Below are 18279 nucleotides of genomic sequence, written 5' to 3' on the forward strand. Positions count from 1 at the left end.
TCGATTCCTGCACAAGCGGACCAGATGACTGAATGTGGATTGCTACCTTCTGAATGAAATCAGGTTGAAAGATGAATAACTTATAGTGACTTTCGACTTTCACTTCAACTTTCAGAAGCCACGAAGGGCGTCATCAGGCATGAAACGCGAGCAGCTTTCCCACGCTTGCGGCCGAACTGCACCTCGCTGTCCCTAGAGAGAGGCTTACAGATATAACATAAGATGCAATGCATATTGATTGATCATAAGGCGTTTTTAGGATACATCGTACTTTCACGCAGAATGATACGATACGATGGTACTGTTTGTGATAGGGACCAAAAGATAGCACGCAAACTACCTCTTGCCCCGAACCACGATCTTCTTCATCTTAGGCATCTTCTCCTTCTTCCCACCTTCTTCATCTGCCGCACTGCCCAGACTCAATCCAGACTTCTTAGCTTCCTTCTCTTGCTCTTTCTCCCGCTTGATAGCCGCTATAGCCACTCCGGCAGGCACCACGGGCGAGTGAAGGGGCAGTCTATCGTCTAGCGCAGGGACAGGTTGAGGAGCGAGAGGTGGTCTAGTTGAGGTTGGTTTGACGATAGCTTTCTTCTTGATATCGACTGATCTCTTTCCTTTACCATTACCTTTACCTTTGCCTTTTCCTGCCTCTTCTTTCTTCAGCTTGGCAGAGGAGGGTGTTTTAGATGAGGGCTTTTTGCTGGAGGTAGGCTTGGAATAAGTCAGATCTGGATTTCGTTGGCGGATTTGGTCGGAGATGTGTTTGTATAATTGGGTCCCTATATCCAAAAAGAGCTCGATCAGCATGTCTCGAATGAAGCAGAAAATTTCACACGTCACAAAGCGGAGGACCGACGCAACGCACGATTCTTGATTATGGGATTGAGGAATTTTCCATCTCGCTCGATCTGCACTTTGACTCGACCTGGATTCTCCCAGTCTGCCGGATGACATCTATCGGGCTGTTCGATTCCATAGGCATCGTAAGCTGACCATTCGCAAATGCTAGTCTGATTGTTGGAGCAGCTTACCTCTAGAACGCTGGGCAGACCCAATACTCTACAAGCCTGAGCTATGTGGGTTGCTTGCGGCCACCAGATAGAGCTTTGTCGAGGTATCCTTCTACCGTCGTTGGCCGATACCTTGGCATCGAAGTATAGGGGGTACACAGTGTTCCACCTGGTAGAATGCACCAATCAGTTCCAATTCATTCGGTGTCAGATCGTCCACATCAATCGGAGAGTAGCTGAAATAATCTGGAGTAGGTAACTCACTTCTTGTAGACATTTGGATCTTTAGCGACATTGGCATTCCCGAACTGCTTTTTCAGTCTTTCCAATCTTTCATCTTCTGCAGCTTGGAGACGCATCATATCACCCATGAACCCTCCCATCGGTGTATTGGGGTTCATCTGCGGTCCGCCAGGTCCGCCAGGTCCTCCAGGACCTCCGCCTTGTGGTCTCAATTCGTTATCGGTATTTCGTTCTACCAATTTGCCTTTTCCATTTCCGCTTGTAGGTGGAGGAGCAGTTGCACCTTCACCGAAAACACCCCTGGATTGTTCTGCTAATTGCGCATAATCCATATCATCGTCTTCGTTCGCATCACCTATCTCTTCCAGTAAGGCGCCTTGAAGTCCGCTTCCTTGTAAACCTCTTGGTTTGGAGCCTGATCCTGAGCCTGAGCCGGAAGCACCGGATGCGCCGGGCAAGGGGAGGTCGGTGTCGTCATCGAAGTAGTCTTCCACTGTTGGCATTGTGTCTGGCTGAGCGATGTGGGGTGAACTCAGTGTTTCCTTAATAGATCAAATGTGAATGACGGGATTCTGATAGATTAGATTAGCTGGAACTTGGTTGCGTTTGGTTGTCGTTCGGTTGTCGTTCGCTTATATATGGTACACCCATTCAACGCACTCATTGCCTAATCGGTGTTTACGGAGTTATGTCGTCATCGTCGATTGAGGCGCGTCTTATTGGTTGTTACTTGTTGAGGGCCCCACTCCACTCCAGCAGTCACAGTAGATCAGAGCGTGTCATAGCATGCATTTCAGTCACATTTATCCACCCCCATTCATAAGGATTCACTTTTAGCTTTCTTACCTTCATCATCATTTACTTCGTGCTATAGGATAATCGTTCACTGCAGGTCAGATCAATTGCGATATCCTAGAACAACTCCTCGAGCAAAGTATAATCAAGTAGGAGGAAATCAATCAGTGGTCGTTTGACCAAAATCACACACCTAGCTCCACGCACACCTCCGCCCACACCTATACGCCATGACCTCCCCAGCGACTCAGACTGCCAATGCCATGGCGGCCATCACCAATCGATCCAACATCGTCATTCCTGAAATAGACTTCACGCAGCATCAGCTGGAGAATGGAGATGTTGTCAGTACGACGGAGAGAGTAGTCAAAGATGTGAGTTGATCAAGCGAGTGGCGGAAAGCAAGGAGCGACACTGTCGGTGTCGGTCAGACGGGCATTCAAATACGATTTGCAGGGATTTTGAGGGACATCAATCAAATATTACAAGCTGGCTATATGGCTTTGCTTTCCGTGATTTCCCTCGATTGGACGCTCTCTCTCTCTACTGAACGCTCTTTCACCAATGCCCTCCCTATCTACTGGATCGTTCGGATCGTTCATGTGTGCGGTCCGCGAAGGGGTTTCTTCCAGAACTGTGGGGCGACAACGCTGATCTCTTTGACTTGATTAATCAGGTGCAAGCACCAGCGATGTATACGCCTACCGAAGAACAGTTCTTCTCCAAGACAGATAAGAGCAAGCCGGATATTGCTTTCTTGAAGAACCATTTCTACAGGGAAGGTCGGTTGACCGAGGAGCAAGCTTTGTACATTCTCGAAAAGTGGGTCCAACTTCAAACTGCTTATGATTGTTCGCAGCAAGCTAATACGTCTTGATTTCGATAGGGGAGGGGAGTTATTGAGAAATGAGCCTAATTTGTTGGAGATCGATGCTCCCATAACTGGTATGTTAGCTCAGAGCTTCTCCCTGTTGCATAGCTGATGAATTGCTCAATAGTCTGCGGTGATATCCATGGACAATATGTGAGCTATGATTGCTTCTCCACGGGTGAACGGCTAGCTGATAGTTTAACACGATAGTATGACCTGATGAAGCTATTCGAGGTTGGAGGTAATCCTGCTGAGACGCGTTATCTGTTCTTGGGAGATTATGTGGATCGAGGGTACTTCTCCATCGAAGTGAGCTCCCGGTCTCCCATCCCAACTAAGGACCGTAGCTCATGAGCCTTTGTCAGTGTGTGCTCTATCTGTGGTCCTTGAAAATGTGGTATCCCGATACCCTTTTCTTGTTGAGGGGCAATCACGAATGTCGACATTTGACAGACTACTTCACCTTCAAGTTAGAATGTGAGCTGTCATTTCAACCTGTGCGGCGCAGCAGCTGATAACTCTGCCTTTATGACTAGGCAAGCACAAATACTCTGAAACGGTCTACAACGCATGTATGGAGAGTTTCTGCAATCTCCCTTTGGCAGCTATCATGAACAAACAATTTTTGTGCATTCACGGTGGATTGTCTCCTGAATTGCATACCCTCGATGATCTACGAGCCGTGAGTCAGCTGTCGAAAATATGCAGATGTAGTCTCGGTAGCTGATGCTGATGACATGCTCAGATCAACCGATTCAGAGAACCTCCGACTTCCGGTTTGATGTGCGATATCCTATGGGCGGACCCGCTTGAAGACTTCGGATCGGAAAAGACAAACGATACCTTCATACATAACCATGTCAGGGGATGTAGTTACTTCTTCACGTAAGTTATCTCTTCCATCACTCTCGACGGTAGGGGAACAAGCTGATATGATGGATTCATAGGTACAATGCTGCTTGCCAATTCTTGGAAAGGAATAACTTGTTGTCTATCATAAGAGCTCACGAGGCTCAGGATGCTGGGTGAGCTAGCTGACGGGAGATTATAATTGGGCCGCAGACTAGCTGACGATGAGATTGCAGATATCGAATGTACCGAAAGACCAAGACCACAGGTTTCCCTTCAGTAATGACCATCTTCTCGGCTCCCAATTATCTGGATGTCTACTCGAATAAGGCAGCTGTGTTGAAATACGAATCAAATGTCATGAAGTGAGCAGCTGTTTCAGTCATTGCGATGGAAATCCGGCTGACAGAGATTGGTTTGTAGCATTCGTCAATTCAATTGCACACCTCATCCGTACTGGTTACCGAACTTCATGGATGTATTCACTTGGAGTTTGCCCTTCGTGGGAGAAAAGAGTGAGCTGTCCATGCAGAGAACTTCCTACTGGAGCATTCAGCTGACATACTTATGGCAGTTACTGATATGTTGATCGCCATTTTGAATTGTTGCACTAAGGAGGAATTGGAGGAAGAGGAGGAGGAGACGCCTATGGCTATCACACCGGAGACACCGGAGGGTAAGCTGCACACCATCAGTCTGGGAAGAGCTCCGCTAAGGTTGTTGTATTGCACTGCATTGCAGCCGATGTCTCGGCGGAAAGGAGACAAATCATCAAGAACAAAATATTGGCTGTTGGCAGGATGTCTCGAGTATTCGCCTTGTTACGGTGAGTCAGGTGTCGTCTCAGTCGCGGATGAGAGCTGACGAAATTCCTACCGAAATCAGAGAGGAGTCGGAACGAGTATCGGAGCTCAAGTCTATATCTGGATCAAATACTCTACCTGCAGGTATGCTCGCATCTGGCGCCGAGGGAATCAAAGAGGCTATCCAAGGTTTCGAGGATGCGTGAGTCGGCCCTGATCTTCGGTTGTTCACACGCTGCTCATGGGACTGACCCTGATTTGGTTTTCGTTGGGTAGTCGAAAGAGCGACATTGAGAATGAGAGATTACCTCCTGACATCATTGATCCGGATGAAGAGAACCCCGCTTCTCCATCGGGTACAACACCTCATACACCGGACGAACCAGCTTCTCCTCTGATAGATTCGCCTCTAGCTCAAGCTGGTGCCGCAGGCGTGGGCGGAGGCATTGGAGGAACACCTACACAAGCATATTCTCATTCACCGATATCACCTCAATCCCCCGGAACTCCGGGAACACCCTCGTCACCCGGCGGCGGCGGCGGAGGGGGAGGTATGACGTGGCGAAGAGGACATTCAAGGCAGACTTCACTTGGAACTACCAAGACTTCCCCTTCGAACAGACGACGATCGTTGGAGAACACGATGCATCTTATCAGGGATGTGGTAGATGGCAAAGATGCGAATGGGGATGGACAATTAGAGAGGTTGGCTGAGGTCATCGCTAGTCCGACTTCGTCCAAGACTCGAGAGTAGCTAGCTATAAGAGCAAGTCTGACTGAATGTACTATCCGATCCCCCTTTTAATGAGCCGTGAGTTGATGTAAGGTGATTTGATGTGATGTGATGTGATGTGGGATAAGCTCCGGTGCGATCCGCTAGATAATTCCATATGATTCGATATGATACGATAATGAACTATACATGTATATATACCCGATGCTGCGGCTGAAGCTGAAGCTGAAGTTGTGAGTTGAAGATGATGTTTGATGCAGGGCACAGCAAGGTGAGGAACATAAGTCAGGATGAGATGAGATCATTTGTCATGCATCGTGAAAGTGCGAGGTCGACTGCATTTCAATACCCCATGAATACGCCGAGGTATCTTACATGCATTCGGCTGACACGCCAATATCAATACGCCAATACGCCGATACGCAAGCATGATCGGCAAGTAATGTTCTGTCCAGTAGAAGTAGAGTAGAAGTAGAAGTAGAAGTAGAAGTAGAAGTAGATATATAAGAACAGATTTCATACTCAAATACACTCAGATCCAGCCAACTGATTCGCGTATCTAACCAGGCTAGACAGACGATAACCTCAATCGCCTTCTCAGTGTAGTGAGCCCAACTAACAGGATCCAAGCGTACGACTCGAATTGATCTTTGGAAACAAATAAGATCCCCTGGCATAAGACGGCTTTGACGATTTGGGCAGTCAAGCCTTTATACCACCCTTTGAAGCCGTGTTCTGCGTAAACGGCTTGAAGGAGCGATAAGGCGTGTTTGTGATGATGGTGGTATTTGTGACTTTGACCACGTTTCTTGTTTAACCCCGGTCGAACTGTCTTTTCTGCTGATTCATTCTGGTCTTGGTTTTTGGGTAGATCGATGGTAGCTGATCCGAAAGCTGGTGTAGCCGATGCGATTGATGCGTAAGATGGAGTCACCTTGTCTTGGGAATCTGGTTGAGCAGTCTTGTCGGCCTCGACTTCGGTCGTGCTAGAGCCCTGATTTGTGTCTTCACCAATGTGAGTCTCACGTTGTGCGGAAGTTGAGGGTGAGCTGTGCTCGGTGTCGTATTGCACCTCTTCCGGAGAAGCTTTAGCCTGGAGTCTTACTTTTGCCTATATATGTGAGGAATGGGATCAGCTCTTTCCCTCTTCTCCTCCCTTTTCCTCTCGATTCAGTGGATTCAGGCTGGGTATGGCGGCAACAAGCAAGAAAACGCAAAGCAGTCTCTGCAAGTGTCAAGAGGGAGAAGGATACGCGTACAATACACCTAGACTCGGACTCAGACTCACAAAGATGTAAGGATACGTAACGACCGTAGCTAACATCTTACTAATTACACCCAACACAAACGCCTCCCCAACACCTAATTTACCCGCTGTACTTCCGCTGTGATCGCGGCTGAGGGCGGAACGCTTGGACAGCCGATACGATTTGAGTCGTTCGAATACGCCGTACGTTATTGCTGGATTGAAAGTTAAGACTAGACCCGGTTTCAGGCCTGTCCATAAGCCGGTTATACCGCTCTCACTGATGATTTCGTTGGCGGTTTCTAGTAAACTTGGTGCGGATGAGCCTGTCTTACTCTGAGTCTTTTGTGTTGTATTGGTGTTAGTACTAGAAGTTGGATTTGGACCTGGTGCATGCGAAATGGGATCCGGCTGCCATAGTTGTTGACGGGTCGCGATGACTTGGACGGGGATAGTGAATATCTGAGCTAACGCGCCGGCCAGAGCGCCGAGGAGTAATTCTGCAGGTGTCGAGATTGATGGTGGGCTTATAGGATTCGATTTGGAGGGTGAAGAAGAAGGAATCCTGGACGCCGATGAGAGTCGACGGAGGTAGGAAGTACGTAGAAGAGTATGGAAGAAGAAATATGCGAATTCTGAAGTCACCGATGAGCAATAAGCAGGTCTCATCAGCTCAGCTAGTTTGATCTGTCGCCAAGATAGATGACACAATAGGTATTAAACCTTGATAGATGATGATGATTGTGATAAGATGATAATAGGTAGTGCGGACATACGCTGAGAGAAGGTCCCTATCATACTAGCTCCAAACCCATGGAAGGCCCCTGATATACCTTCTTTCTTAAGGATCTTGAGCAACATCATTAACATGTCCCATCTTTTGATCTTGGCATATATGTATTTCTGTATATTTGATATTGATCGAGTTTGGCGTTTCCGATCGCGCGTCCCTGGGTCGAGATCCTTCTCGTCCTGGTTATGGGAGTGAGGAGAATTTAGGTCGACATCTTTGAGATCAGTGTCGTTGGTGTCGTCGTCGTTGTCATCGTCCTCGGCTTGAAGTCGGGTTTTGATTGTGTCGAGAGGATAGACGGCACTGTGGAAAACAATGAGCAGTCAGCATCTGGTCCAACGGTGTACAAGATACGTTACCATCTGTGCAGCAGGTCGAAAAGTAGATGGTGACCAGACCTACGCATTCGCAAATACAGAACCTAGAGCACCAGCTAGAGCCGATCCGAAGGGAGTGAGAGGAGGATGAGCAGCAGGAGCCATCGTGTGGGGTCTTCCCTCGTTACCCTGTACGTCGACTTAGTCTTGCGGAACCCTTTCTTTGTCGCGATGTTGGCTCGCGAGAGGATCAGAAGGGTTAGTCTTGTGCCGTATACCAAGAGATGTTGAGATCAGATCTTTCCAAAATGATCATCCAGAATAACAGTACTTGTACCAAAGTGTTTCCTCTTTTCATCACCGGTTATCTGGCTCTCATATGATTGCCGACAAACAAGATCATTACAAATCAGGCGGTAATCGATAAGAGGACCTTTAATACATGTTGTTGCTAATGAATCTATTTCAAGGTACCAAGACGTCACTCATTTCGTTTCGTCAGGTCCCGAATGGTTTCGATAATCTTTGCTCGTAGCGGGATTCGTATGCTGTGTTGTGCATGGTACGCGCGTGCCATTGAGATCTAATCATTGTAGATAGATATGTGCTGATTGACTGCTTGGACGACGAAGGAAGACTCTGCATAGCCCACGGAAGCCAGTGAGAGAATCCCTTCTCCCCATCGACTACTCTTGCTCTTCCTTTGATCCACATACACGCGGCAGGGGATCGAGGCTCTCCACGTCATTTGTCAATTGTCGAGCACGGATCATCAACCTACCCCACACTTTCCCCCTCAATTCTCTTACAGAATCACATTCCCCTACCTCTGCCTCGAGGATACAGCGTTCATCTGCTTCTCCCTTCTGATATATATGTATATATATATCATTAACTTCCCTCCCTTCAGACACCCGTCCATTCTACTTTCTGCAAACGGAACGACCATGTCACCTAACACAGATGCCGCCCTTGCCCACTCCAACCCCAACAACCCCAACGATAACTCCCTTGATACACCGTCCCGACCACCCAGACTGAAGAGACTAGCTTCCAAGCCCCTCAAAATGGCAGCTTCAACTTTCCGATCGTCCAGAGCCCCTTCACCCGGTCCATCAGATACGACCAACACCTTGATCTCCTCGGACTCTGGGTTACCAGACACAGCGAGATCAGGTAGATTCGGTAGAAGGAAATCTAGACATGCTAAAATTCCAGCAGGAGTGGGCATGACCCCCGCACAGATCGCTTCTGCCGCCCAAGGACCTAGAAAACCCCTCGAAGGTGAAGAACCCGCTGCCTATCTCAGAGTAAGAGTCGTCAGTGCCAAAGGTCTCGTAGCGAAAGACAGAGGAGGTACTTCTGATCCGTAAGTCCAAGTCCCCCTTTACCGCCTAGCGGGGTCAAGGAGTCGCAGTATGTTTGTAAAGCTAATCATGTGTGATGTTGAAATGAAAGATTCCTCACCCTCCTCATGCCTCCTTCTTCCCGTTTCTCCACCAAAGTAATCAAGAAATCACTGGATCCTACGTTCCCCGCGGAAACAAGCACATTTGATTTTCCGATTTACCTTAGTATGACCGGCGTGATCGGAGGAAGAGGTATAGAGTGTGTCTTGTGGGACAAGGTGAGCTAAGGCGCCGTTCTTCCTTGCGAGCGATGCAAGCTCACAGCTCAACCGACTTTGCCAGGATCTTATGCGTAAAGAGTACATGGGCGAATTGACTATACCGGTCGAGAAGTGGTTCAACGAAGGCGACATCCACCTTTGGCACGAAAACATACCGGTGAGTATGCGTCCTAGCTCTCATTATAGCATGCTGACAAAGGCTTATATACTTCATTTCGTGTAAAGCTTTCAACGCAGAAACTCTTGTCTACCCGAAGAAAGCACACAGTCACCGGATCAGTATCATTCCAGATTGGCTTTGTACCTCCAAAAGAGGCCAGCGATCCTGAAGACGCCTTGAAGAGAGTCCGACGAGTATACGGATCCTTAGTCGAACAAGCTAGTGTCGGTAGACACGCTAATGGTGTCTTGGGCGTCCCGGCGGTAAGTCAACGGCTTACGTCTCGGGTACACCACGAGACCTCTCTGATCTTAGCTAATTATTTGGCGCACTACGTAGCACAAAGGAATTGGGACCGTGAAAATGCGACAAGAGCCTATCAGACCATCAACTCTCGCCAAACCCACCTCAGTCGTGGCTTCCGCCATGTCCGGTATCGTCTCGTCCATGCGAGGCGGCCACAAGACCGTGCCCGTCGCTGGACAGCCTGTTCCTGACGATGTAGAAGACGATGATGAAGGTGAAGATGAAGAAGATCTACTGTCGGACGATGGAATGTCCAGCTCGTCCTCGGACGACGAATTTGAAGATGCCCTAGAAGAGGAAGAATCCGAAACTCCCATGGGATTAAGTGAATCTCCTTCGGTAGTAGAAAGCGCCGTTGCCGGTGTTAGCGAACAGACGGCTGGACTACCAGATTCGAAAGCCAAACGAGACAGTTCAGGATTATTGGCTCCAGCTCCGATCGTCCCCGGGCCAAAATCACCTTCGAAGACTGGTTCTCAGGGTGATTATTTCACACCCTCGATGGGCAAAGCTACTTCGAGTGATTCTACAGTCGGTACGCCCGGTGCTATGACGCCTGGAGGAACGAAGACACGACGCCCCCTTTTCAAGCGTGGAAAGTCAAGAACAGGATCTTCTACTCAGAGTCAAAGTCAATCGCAGACCGTAGAGAAAAAGAGATCGAAGAGAGGAGGGTTCAACTTTGATGCGAGTCAAGGCAAAGAAGTTTTGGGTATTGTCATTCTTGAAATCAAAGGTGCAGAGGATTTACCGAAATTGAAGAATGGTGCGCGTCCCTATTCAGCTAAGTGTTGACAACTTTCGTCTACTGTTAGCTAACAATGGTAAACTCCATCTTAACAGCCTTGAAATTTTCGTTCGATATGGACCCCTTCGTTGTGATTTCGTTCGGGAAGAAGGTATTCCGTACAAGAGTAATCAGACATTCCTTAAATCCGACGTGGGATGAGAAGTTGCTCTTCCATGTCCGACGACACGAGAGCTCTTACACGATGCAGTTTGCCGTTCTTGATTGGGACAAGGTGAGTTTCATGCATGTTTTTAGCTTTAACTCGTTGGCTCAAATGAACGACCGCGCAGGTATCTGGAAACGATATGGTCGGAACATGCACTTTGCCGTTGAGCGAGCTCATTGCGGATGCACCCAAACCCGATCCTGAGACTGGGCTGTATGACAAGAACGTGGATGGAAAGCACGAGATGAAGGAGTTTACAGTGAGCACAGTCAAATTTGAATTTTGACGACTGCGAATTGACGGATCTTTCTCGCTAGCTCAACCTCAATACCGAGAAAGACGTGTCTTGGGAAGCCAGACACTCGCCCAAGCTTACAGTCCGAGCCAAATACGAACCTTACGATGCGCTTCGTCAACGATTCTGGCGACAATACATCACTCAATACGACGCAGACGATTCTGGCTGCATGTCGTACACTGAATTGACTGCCATGTTGGATTCGCTTGGCTCGACCTTGACCCGACGAACTATCGAGGGGTACTTCGAAATCTGCGGCAAATCAGCTGAGAAGGATGAATTGACTATGGAAGAAGTGATACACTGCCTGGAGAACGAAGTGACCAAATCGCGATCCGAGAAAGAGAAAGTCTCGACCGACGACTTGACGTCCGCCAATGGTCTCGGGGGAGCTACGCCTGCTATCTCAGCTCGACCGGCTCAAGAAGGTCTGGATACTACCGGACCTCAGGGTAATATTCACCCCTCAGCCGGCGTGGATCCTGATGAGCTCGCTGAACACATTGAGAGGAGCCGGCCAAAAAATCAAGAAGGAGCTGCGAAAGACGGGGAAGATGTCGCGGGCAATGTACAACCGATCTCGGCGTCCGATCGTGATGTACCGGCTGTGAAAGTGGAACGAACGGCTTCAGTAGACGGAACGACTATTCCTTCCAACCAGAACAAACGAGACACCTACGATGATGGAGGAGACACCACTCCTGGATCAATTACCTATTCGGAAACGGAAGAGCTCGATAATGACCCGGAATCACCACCCGAAGACGATCGAGAAAGAGTAATCAACATCAAGACTTGTCCATTGTGTCACAGACCGAGATTAGGGAAAAAGTCTGAACAAGACATCGTCACTCATCTGGCTGTTTGCGCGTCGGCCGATTGGTCAAGAGTCGATAGAATCGTCACTGCGAACTATGTTACCTCGTCACAAGCTCAAAGGAAGTTCTTGTCGAAGATCGTGAACAAGGTAGCGATTGGTTCTTACGCTCTCGGAGCGAATTCTGCGAACATCTTGGTGCAAGACAGGCGAACTGGACAATTGCAAGAGGAAAAGATGGCTGTGAGTGACATCGCCTTGTGCTTCTTTCGAAACTCTATGGGGGGTTATTCTGATGATCGGAAACGTATTTGTAGGTTTACGTGAGGCTGGGTATTCGAGTCTTGTATAAAGGTGCCAAAGGCCAAATGCACAGTGTGCGAGGTGAGCTTTCCGGCTCCATGACAGATTTGAAGGCATAAGCTTACCATCAGTCTCAATGTAGCTCGTAAATTACTCAAGTCGTTATCCGTCAAACAGGGCCTGAAATACGATTCGCCATCCTCCGCAATCGATATACCAGGTTTCATCGCGTTCCACAATCTTGACACCAACGAGATCCTTGATCCCCTTGACTCGTTCAAGAATTTCAACGAGTTCTTCTACCGAAAACTGAAACCTGACGCTCGACCCGTTGATGAACCCTCCAACGAGGGGAGATTAGTCAGTTGTGCAGATTGCAGGATGATGGCTTTTGAAACTGTCAATGAAGCTACTTCGATCTGGATCAAGGGACGTGAATTTACGGTTGCCCGATTACTCGGACCGAATTACAAAGATGTGGCTGCAAGGTATGAGGGTGGAGGACTGGCTATTTTCAGATTGGCTCCTCAGGATTATCACAGGTTCCATTCGCCTGTGAAAGGTGTGGTGGGCAAGATGACATTGATAGATGGGGAATATTATACGGTCAACCCGCAGGCGATCAGGACGACGTTGGACGTGTATGGTGAGAATGTGAGAAAAGTAGTTCCGATTCAGAGTGAAGAGTTTGGACTGGTGATGACTGTCTGGATTGGAGCTATGAGTGGGTTAACTTTTGTTTCTACTTCTTTTTCCTGCTTTTGCTATTTCTGCTTGATCTCAGCTGCTAGTCTGTTGCACGAAATGTACAGCGAAATTTGAGGCTGATGCGCTCGCGTTGATGTTTTCAGTGGTCGGAAGTATACTTACGACGGTCGAGGAGGGCCAAGAAGTTGATCGAGCGGACGAATTGGGATATTTCGCATTTGGTAAGTCTAGTCCACCTCATTTTGATGATTGCAATCATGACAAGGAGGTGAAGATTTGGCTAATCTTTTGCGTTTGTTGGTGATGGGTAATTTAGGCGGTTCAACGATTGTTTGTCTCTTCGAGAAAGGGTCTATGAAATTCGATGAAGATTTATTACAGAATGGAAGAGCTAGTATCGAGACGCTAGTAAGGATGGGTAGCGGGATAGGCAGGAGTACCAAGAAATCGAATAACGCTTCGGGAGTAGTTAGCGGGATGACTACTCCTGCGAGCGCAAGCGCCATTGAGAAGGCTTAGGAGAGGTGTATGAATTGATGGACAATGGATATCGAGAGCAAGAGTGCAAGAGCGTAAGAGTTGAAAAGAGCTTGCTTGGTGAAGTCTTTGCGTGAGGGAGAGCATTGTGTATACATACGTATGATAACGAACAACGAAGAACGAAACATAACGAAAAATGACATTTACATAAATCCCATTGTACTATAGTAATCAATCACAATTCAGCCGAAGATAAAACACATGTTTATAGACATGCATATGCGAACGAATCACTGGGAAATTTAGGATTGGAATCGGCCATGCATGTGCGATGGGCTGTGTAGCATGCTATAGAGGACGGTGTGAACGTTGATTGAGCTATATACAGTACTCACCAAGAATGACTAGTTATGCCTATCCTATATATCCTATAACAGCACGATGATCCCTCCACATCAGATGTCCACTCGTTTTCTCTTGGGTCAAATCTACATTCTTTCATCCTACTCAGCTGAATCAGTACCAAAATCAGCTGAATCAGAGATCAAGACCATCTATAAATGTTCGCAGTCGTTCTTTAATCACGAACAGCAAAGGAGTGATCAGAGTCCCCTTCTTAATTCATCAATCCATCAATCCATCAATCCATCACCCCGAGGTCCTGAGGTCCTGGTCGACTGCCTGGCGATTACCGAATAATGTCCATCCTGACTCCAGGCTCACGATGCACACTTTGTCCGTTAGTCGACTTCTTACCCTATACCTGCCCCTCTTGTAACCTTGTATATTGCAGGAAACACATCCAGTCTCCTTTACACCAGTGTATTGAGGCTTCTTTGCAAGCTTCAACTTCGACGTCAAATGGTAGACCTGGGAAATTGGATAGAGGCAAGAGACTGTGTGGGTTTAAGGGGTGTCAGAGGGAAAGTATAGAGAGTATAGCGGGGTATGTTGCCGATGATCCCAGCTCTGGGACTGGGACTGGAGCTGTGACTGAGGGAGGGAACGAAGGTTCGGCTGCAGGAGTAGGTAAAAGTAAAGGCAAAGGAGGAGGGAAAGGAGAGAATGAAGATATACTAGCCATTGCCAAGCAAGTTAGATGTGCGGGATGCGGCGTATCTTTCTGCGTTGAGTGAGTCCGATCATTTCATACTCATACAATATGACTTCAATCTATTGGTCTGCATCGACAGATCAGATGAGGATGAAATCACAGTCTCGTAGTCGTATCAAAGCATGACATACGATGTGATCCAAGCTAAGCTAAGCTGAGCTGAGCTAAGCTAATGGCATTTACGCGACGAATAATAGACACCGATCTCAAAGCACGCATGAATGCCCAGCACCATTAGACCATAATGTTCGACACGATGCTTTTCTGGAACCTCGTCAGAAGGCTCGAGAAGTAGTGGCGAGGCAGTTCCCAGAGTACAAGGATCGGGTTATAGCGAAACCACCGCCAGCGAAGGATGTGATTAGGCGTGATCCGGCAACGGCAGGAGAGACGCAAGCAAGAACGCAAGCGCAAACCCAAACCCAAACCCAAACGCAAGCGCAAACACCAAAGCAGAACATATCATCCGCACTCGGTTCTTCCTCTCTTCAAGCGGAAGCCTCAGGTCATGGCGAAGCTTCACAGAATTCTGTCCGGTCCTCAGCTTCTCAGGAGGTAGGGCAGGCAATAACAGCAACAGCAATATCGGACCCGACTCTGACACCGAGTCAGCCAGCACTCCGCACCAATATCAATGCCAATACCAATACCAAGCCGAAGATCAAGAGCAAAGACGAGAGACTATGGGATATCCACTTGAAGAAGATACGTATACCGGCAGAACCATTGCTCAAAAACGCCAGAATGGATAGTACCACACAAAGAGTCTTTTTCGAGTGGACGATCGATCTTTCGATGAGGTATTGTAAAGCCTGGGTGTTCAGGATTGGGAAATGGGCGGGAGAGGGGGTTGGGAAATTTGAGAGGAGTTGGGTGGATCAGGTGAGTTGAGTCTGCTTGTCGTATGCGTGACTTCATTGTAAGACTGGTCAAGATACATCGATGGCATACGGTGGCATATAGATTATGCCCGTTTGATCATTGTCATTGTCACTGTCATTGCCATGAGCTGACGGATGTTTCAATCCGGTGGTATTACCATAGGAGACACCCGTAGGCAAGATCATGGACATCCTGATTGAACGAGGTAAGGTGAAACGACCGGTAAATATGAATGATCCCACTCAGGTAAGCTACTGCTTTTGCACATTGTTGTCATGGTTATGGTCATGGTCAATCCAACACAGCGGGCGGTGCAGAACCGAAGTAGTTGGAGGGAAGATGCTAATGTATCCTTTTATCTCTGATACCTGACTAGTCACTCCACTTGGTCGCTCTTCATCCTTCACTCTCACCGAATCAGAGCGGGCAGGTGGAACATGCCATCCTCGACTTGTCACGATCTGCGAAAGATGAAATACCAGAAGGCAGTCTATTGGTACTTGTCCGAGGGCAGTGGGACTGAGAGATCGAAATGGGTATATGATGCATGGTATGGTATGGTTTGTTTTGATCTTGAGGAGTTGTTTTCTTTGATGATCCCACAATCACATTGCGTTGCCTTTGACTATTGATCCGCTTTCGTCTATCTTGTTCTCTCCTCGGTGTATTACCCCGTGTACATAGGACATAATCGCAGACGACCATTGATAGCGAGAGTTCAGGCGAAAGGGATTATTTGATCTTGGTCTCGGTGAAAAGGACATGACGTTTCACTGTATCCAATACCCCGGTATCGTCAGCTTCGTTTCAGGTCTGTTTCCTCATCCTCCCGGCCGAACGGCATCAGAGCGGATTTTTCCAGCCATACACATCAACGTGACGAAGACCATCATGTGATTGGTGTCTGTATGTCCTTTCATATCCCCACGTTGGTACCCCTTCATGGATGATACCCGCACAGTCACGAGCACAACGACAATCAGGACTAATGACTCACCGATCGGATCATATTTGATCTTCGCCAATTTATCAGATACCCTAATCCTCGATGTCGTGTAGAAGTACCCCGTGAGGGCGGTAGATACCAATTTGACCAAGATTCGTCTGTTGCGTCGGTGCCGGGAAGAAAAGGATGAGCGTTAGCAACCGGTCCTTTCTGATCTCATCGCAAAAACGGGTTCGCAAGTCACTGAGACAGGACAGAACGAGGCGGACTGCTCACTCACCTTTGTTTAGCTTTCGGAGCCATCTTGTCTTTCCTTGCTTCGAAGAAGTTCCTCTATGTCGGTCACCAAATGTCAAATGACCTGATCCGTGGAGCAACTTATCGTCAAAGACAGAGAACAGAGAACGGAAACATCTTGAGAGCAAAACCATTTGATCCCGTTTCCTCCAACTAGCAGCGGCGATCACCGCGACCTCACTGAGCGGCCATGTTTGGCTTCGAGCCTTTCTTCTGTTCCTGTTCAACGACACATTCGAGAAGCATACAAGTACATCTCACTTCCTCGCCAGTCTCTATCATTGGCCTACACTTAAGCTTATACCAAGAGTCAGATCCCACTGTCCGCCTGATATCCAATAGATCCAAATCGCAAAACAACGCAAGATACGATGGCTACCTCTCTCGATGCTCCTGCTGGTGTAGTCCGTCCGGTAGTTTTCTTCGACGTTAGTATAGGTGATACCCCCGCGGGAAGGATAAAGATAGGTATGTCTGTCTCGCGACTCTTTCACTCAAAATGGGCTATCTGACTGATATTGTTCACCTACGTAGAATTGTTTAGCGATATAACGCCAAAGTGAGCCCTTAGTTTCTGACTGTCCGGAAAGTGCAACGAGGGGTCTGAAATAGCTCATCATGATGGGTATATACCGCAGGACGGCGGAGAACTTCAGGCAACTATGTACGGGTGAACACAGGTACGTCCGTCATTTGCTTTGACACTCGCTGCGATTGTGTCGCATCAAGTGTTGGAGCTGATCTAAGTGGTTTTAGGGTCAACTCGATACCGCAGGGTTACAAGAAAGCGACATTCCACCGGTATGTCTGATAAACATTGACTTTGTTAGGCAAAGCCTCACCAGCCTTGATCGTCGTTATCATCGAGGCTTGTGATGCGATATTGTTGTATAGATAGCTGAACTTATTTTCGCCCTCCAATTCTGTTTGTTATCATATCAGAGTGTAAGTCTACCCTGCCAACCTTTGGCTACTCTGTAAATTCCGGCAAAAGTATCTTCTTATCGAGCTGATTGGAACCCTGTCGCGCTTTGTGAAATACGCAGCATACCATCGTTCATGATCCAAGGAGGCGATTTCATACGTAATGACGGTACAGGATCTTTCTCGATATACGGCGCGCAATTCGAAGATGAGAACTTCAAGGTTAAACATACTGGACCAGGTTTACTCAGTATGGTGAGTCGCAGCGAACTCAAGCCAAGCCAACCCATCAAATCATTTCAAACCAAGTCAAGTCAATCAATCATAGCAGAGAGACTCTGCTGTTCTGTACGAAGGCTAATTCATGCCATGTGGCTGTGGACAATGATAGGCAAACTCGGGTCCGGGTACGAATGGATGTCAAGTGAGTATCAGCTACGACCTGTCCACTTGGTCGCAGCTATTGCTACAACCGCAGGACATGCTAATTGTTTGCGCTGCTACTAGTTCTTCATCACTTGTGCGCCGGCCGAATTCTTAGATGGTAAACACTGTGTCTTCGGAAGAGTCGTAGATGGGTTATTGACCGTCAGGAAGATCGAGAATGTTCCTACTGGAGCCAATAACCGGTGAGTATAAATTCCAGAGACCAATACTCCCTAAACTCCCTACCATCCTGATTTGCTCACTGAAGAATGGGAGGCTAACTCTACGCTTGGTGTGCTGTGCAGACCGAAATTGGTTGTGCGAATAACGGAATGTGGAGAGATGTAACAACCCAAATTACAGAATATG

The 18279-nt window shown here is 47.8% G+C and overlaps 6 protein-coding genes across 6 annotated transcripts; 4 read left to right on the plus strand and 2 right to left on the minus strand.

Moving 5' to 3' along the window:
- Nucleotides 1–336: 336 nt before the first annotated feature.
- On the minus strand, nt 337–1759 carry I303_102191 (uncharacterized protein; the record flags this gene model as incomplete). Its single annotated transcript, XM_018405025.1, has 4 exons — nt 337–782; nt 869–965; nt 1035–1182; nt 1278–1759. 4 exons carry the CDS (start codon nt 1757–1759, stop codon nt 337–339), a joined length of 1173 nt encoding a protein of 390 aa, XP_018265306.1.
- A 522-nt stretch (nt 1760–2281) lies between these two features.
- I303_102192 (serine/threonine-protein phosphatase 2B catalytic subunit A1) lies at nt 2282–5328 on the plus strand (the record flags this gene model as incomplete). Its single annotated transcript, XM_065968488.1, has 15 exons — nt 2282–2425; nt 2728–2873; nt 2938–2996; nt 3050–3075; nt 3133–3231; nt 3288–3399; nt 3459–3604; nt 3668–3807; nt 3870–3947; nt 4008–4136; nt 4195–4286; nt 4346–4447; nt 4513–4597; nt 4657–4776; nt 4851–5328. 15 exons carry the CDS (start codon nt 2282–2284, stop codon nt 5326–5328), a joined length of 1956 nt encoding a protein of 651 aa, XP_065824560.1.
- Nucleotides 5329–5875: 547 nt separating this feature from the next.
- Nucleotides 5876–7828, minus strand: I303_102193 (uncharacterized protein; the record flags this gene model as incomplete). Its single annotated transcript, XM_065968489.1, has 4 exons — nt 5876–6418; nt 6596–7188; nt 7330–7649; nt 7749–7828. 4 exons carry the CDS (start codon nt 7826–7828, stop codon nt 5876–5878), a joined length of 1536 nt encoding a protein of 511 aa, XP_065824561.1.
- A 782-nt stretch (nt 7829–8610) lies between these two features.
- Nucleotides 8611–13360, plus strand: I303_102194 (phosphatidylserine decarboxylase; the record flags this gene model as incomplete). The annotated part of the gene is made up of 12 exons (XM_018405022.1): nt 8611–9032; nt 9122–9290; nt 9355–9450; nt 9519–9716; nt 9793–10525; nt 10603–10781; nt 10840–10974; nt 11033–12073; nt 12148–12214; nt 12276–12857; nt 12985–13062; nt 13158–13360. The coding sequence occupies 12 exons, from the start codon at nt 8611–8613 to the stop codon at nt 13358–13360; spliced, it is 3903 nt and encodes a 1300-aa protein (XP_018265303.1).
- A 659-nt stretch (nt 13361–14019) lies between these two features.
- I303_102195 (uncharacterized protein) lies at nt 14020–15840 on the plus strand (the record flags this gene model as incomplete). The annotated part of the gene is made up of 4 exons (XM_018405021.1): nt 14020–14453; nt 14633–15317; nt 15480–15563; nt 15694–15840. 4 exons carry the CDS (start codon nt 14020–14022, stop codon nt 15838–15840), a joined length of 1350 nt encoding a protein of 449 aa, XP_018265302.1.
- Nucleotides 15841–16931: 1091 nt separating this feature from the next.
- On the plus strand, nt 16932–18258 carry I303_102196 (peptidyl-prolyl cis-trans isomerase H; the record flags this gene model as incomplete). Its single annotated transcript, XM_018405019.1, has 8 exons — nt 16932–17028; nt 17095–17119; nt 17199–17240; nt 17317–17361; nt 17607–17739; nt 17876–17908; nt 17992–18113; nt 18216–18258. 8 exons carry the CDS (start codon nt 16932–16934, stop codon nt 18256–18258), a joined length of 540 nt encoding a protein of 179 aa, XP_018265300.1.
- Between the last annotated feature and the right edge of the window lie 21 nt (nt 18259–18279).

The sequence above is a fragment of the Kwoniella dejecticola genome, chromosome 2 (assembly GCF_000512565.2).
Source record: "Kwoniella dejecticola CBS 10117 chromosome 2, complete sequence".
Lineage (NCBI taxonomy): Eukaryota > Fungi > Basidiomycota > Tremellomycetes > Tremellales > Cryptococcaceae > Kwoniella > Kwoniella dejecticola.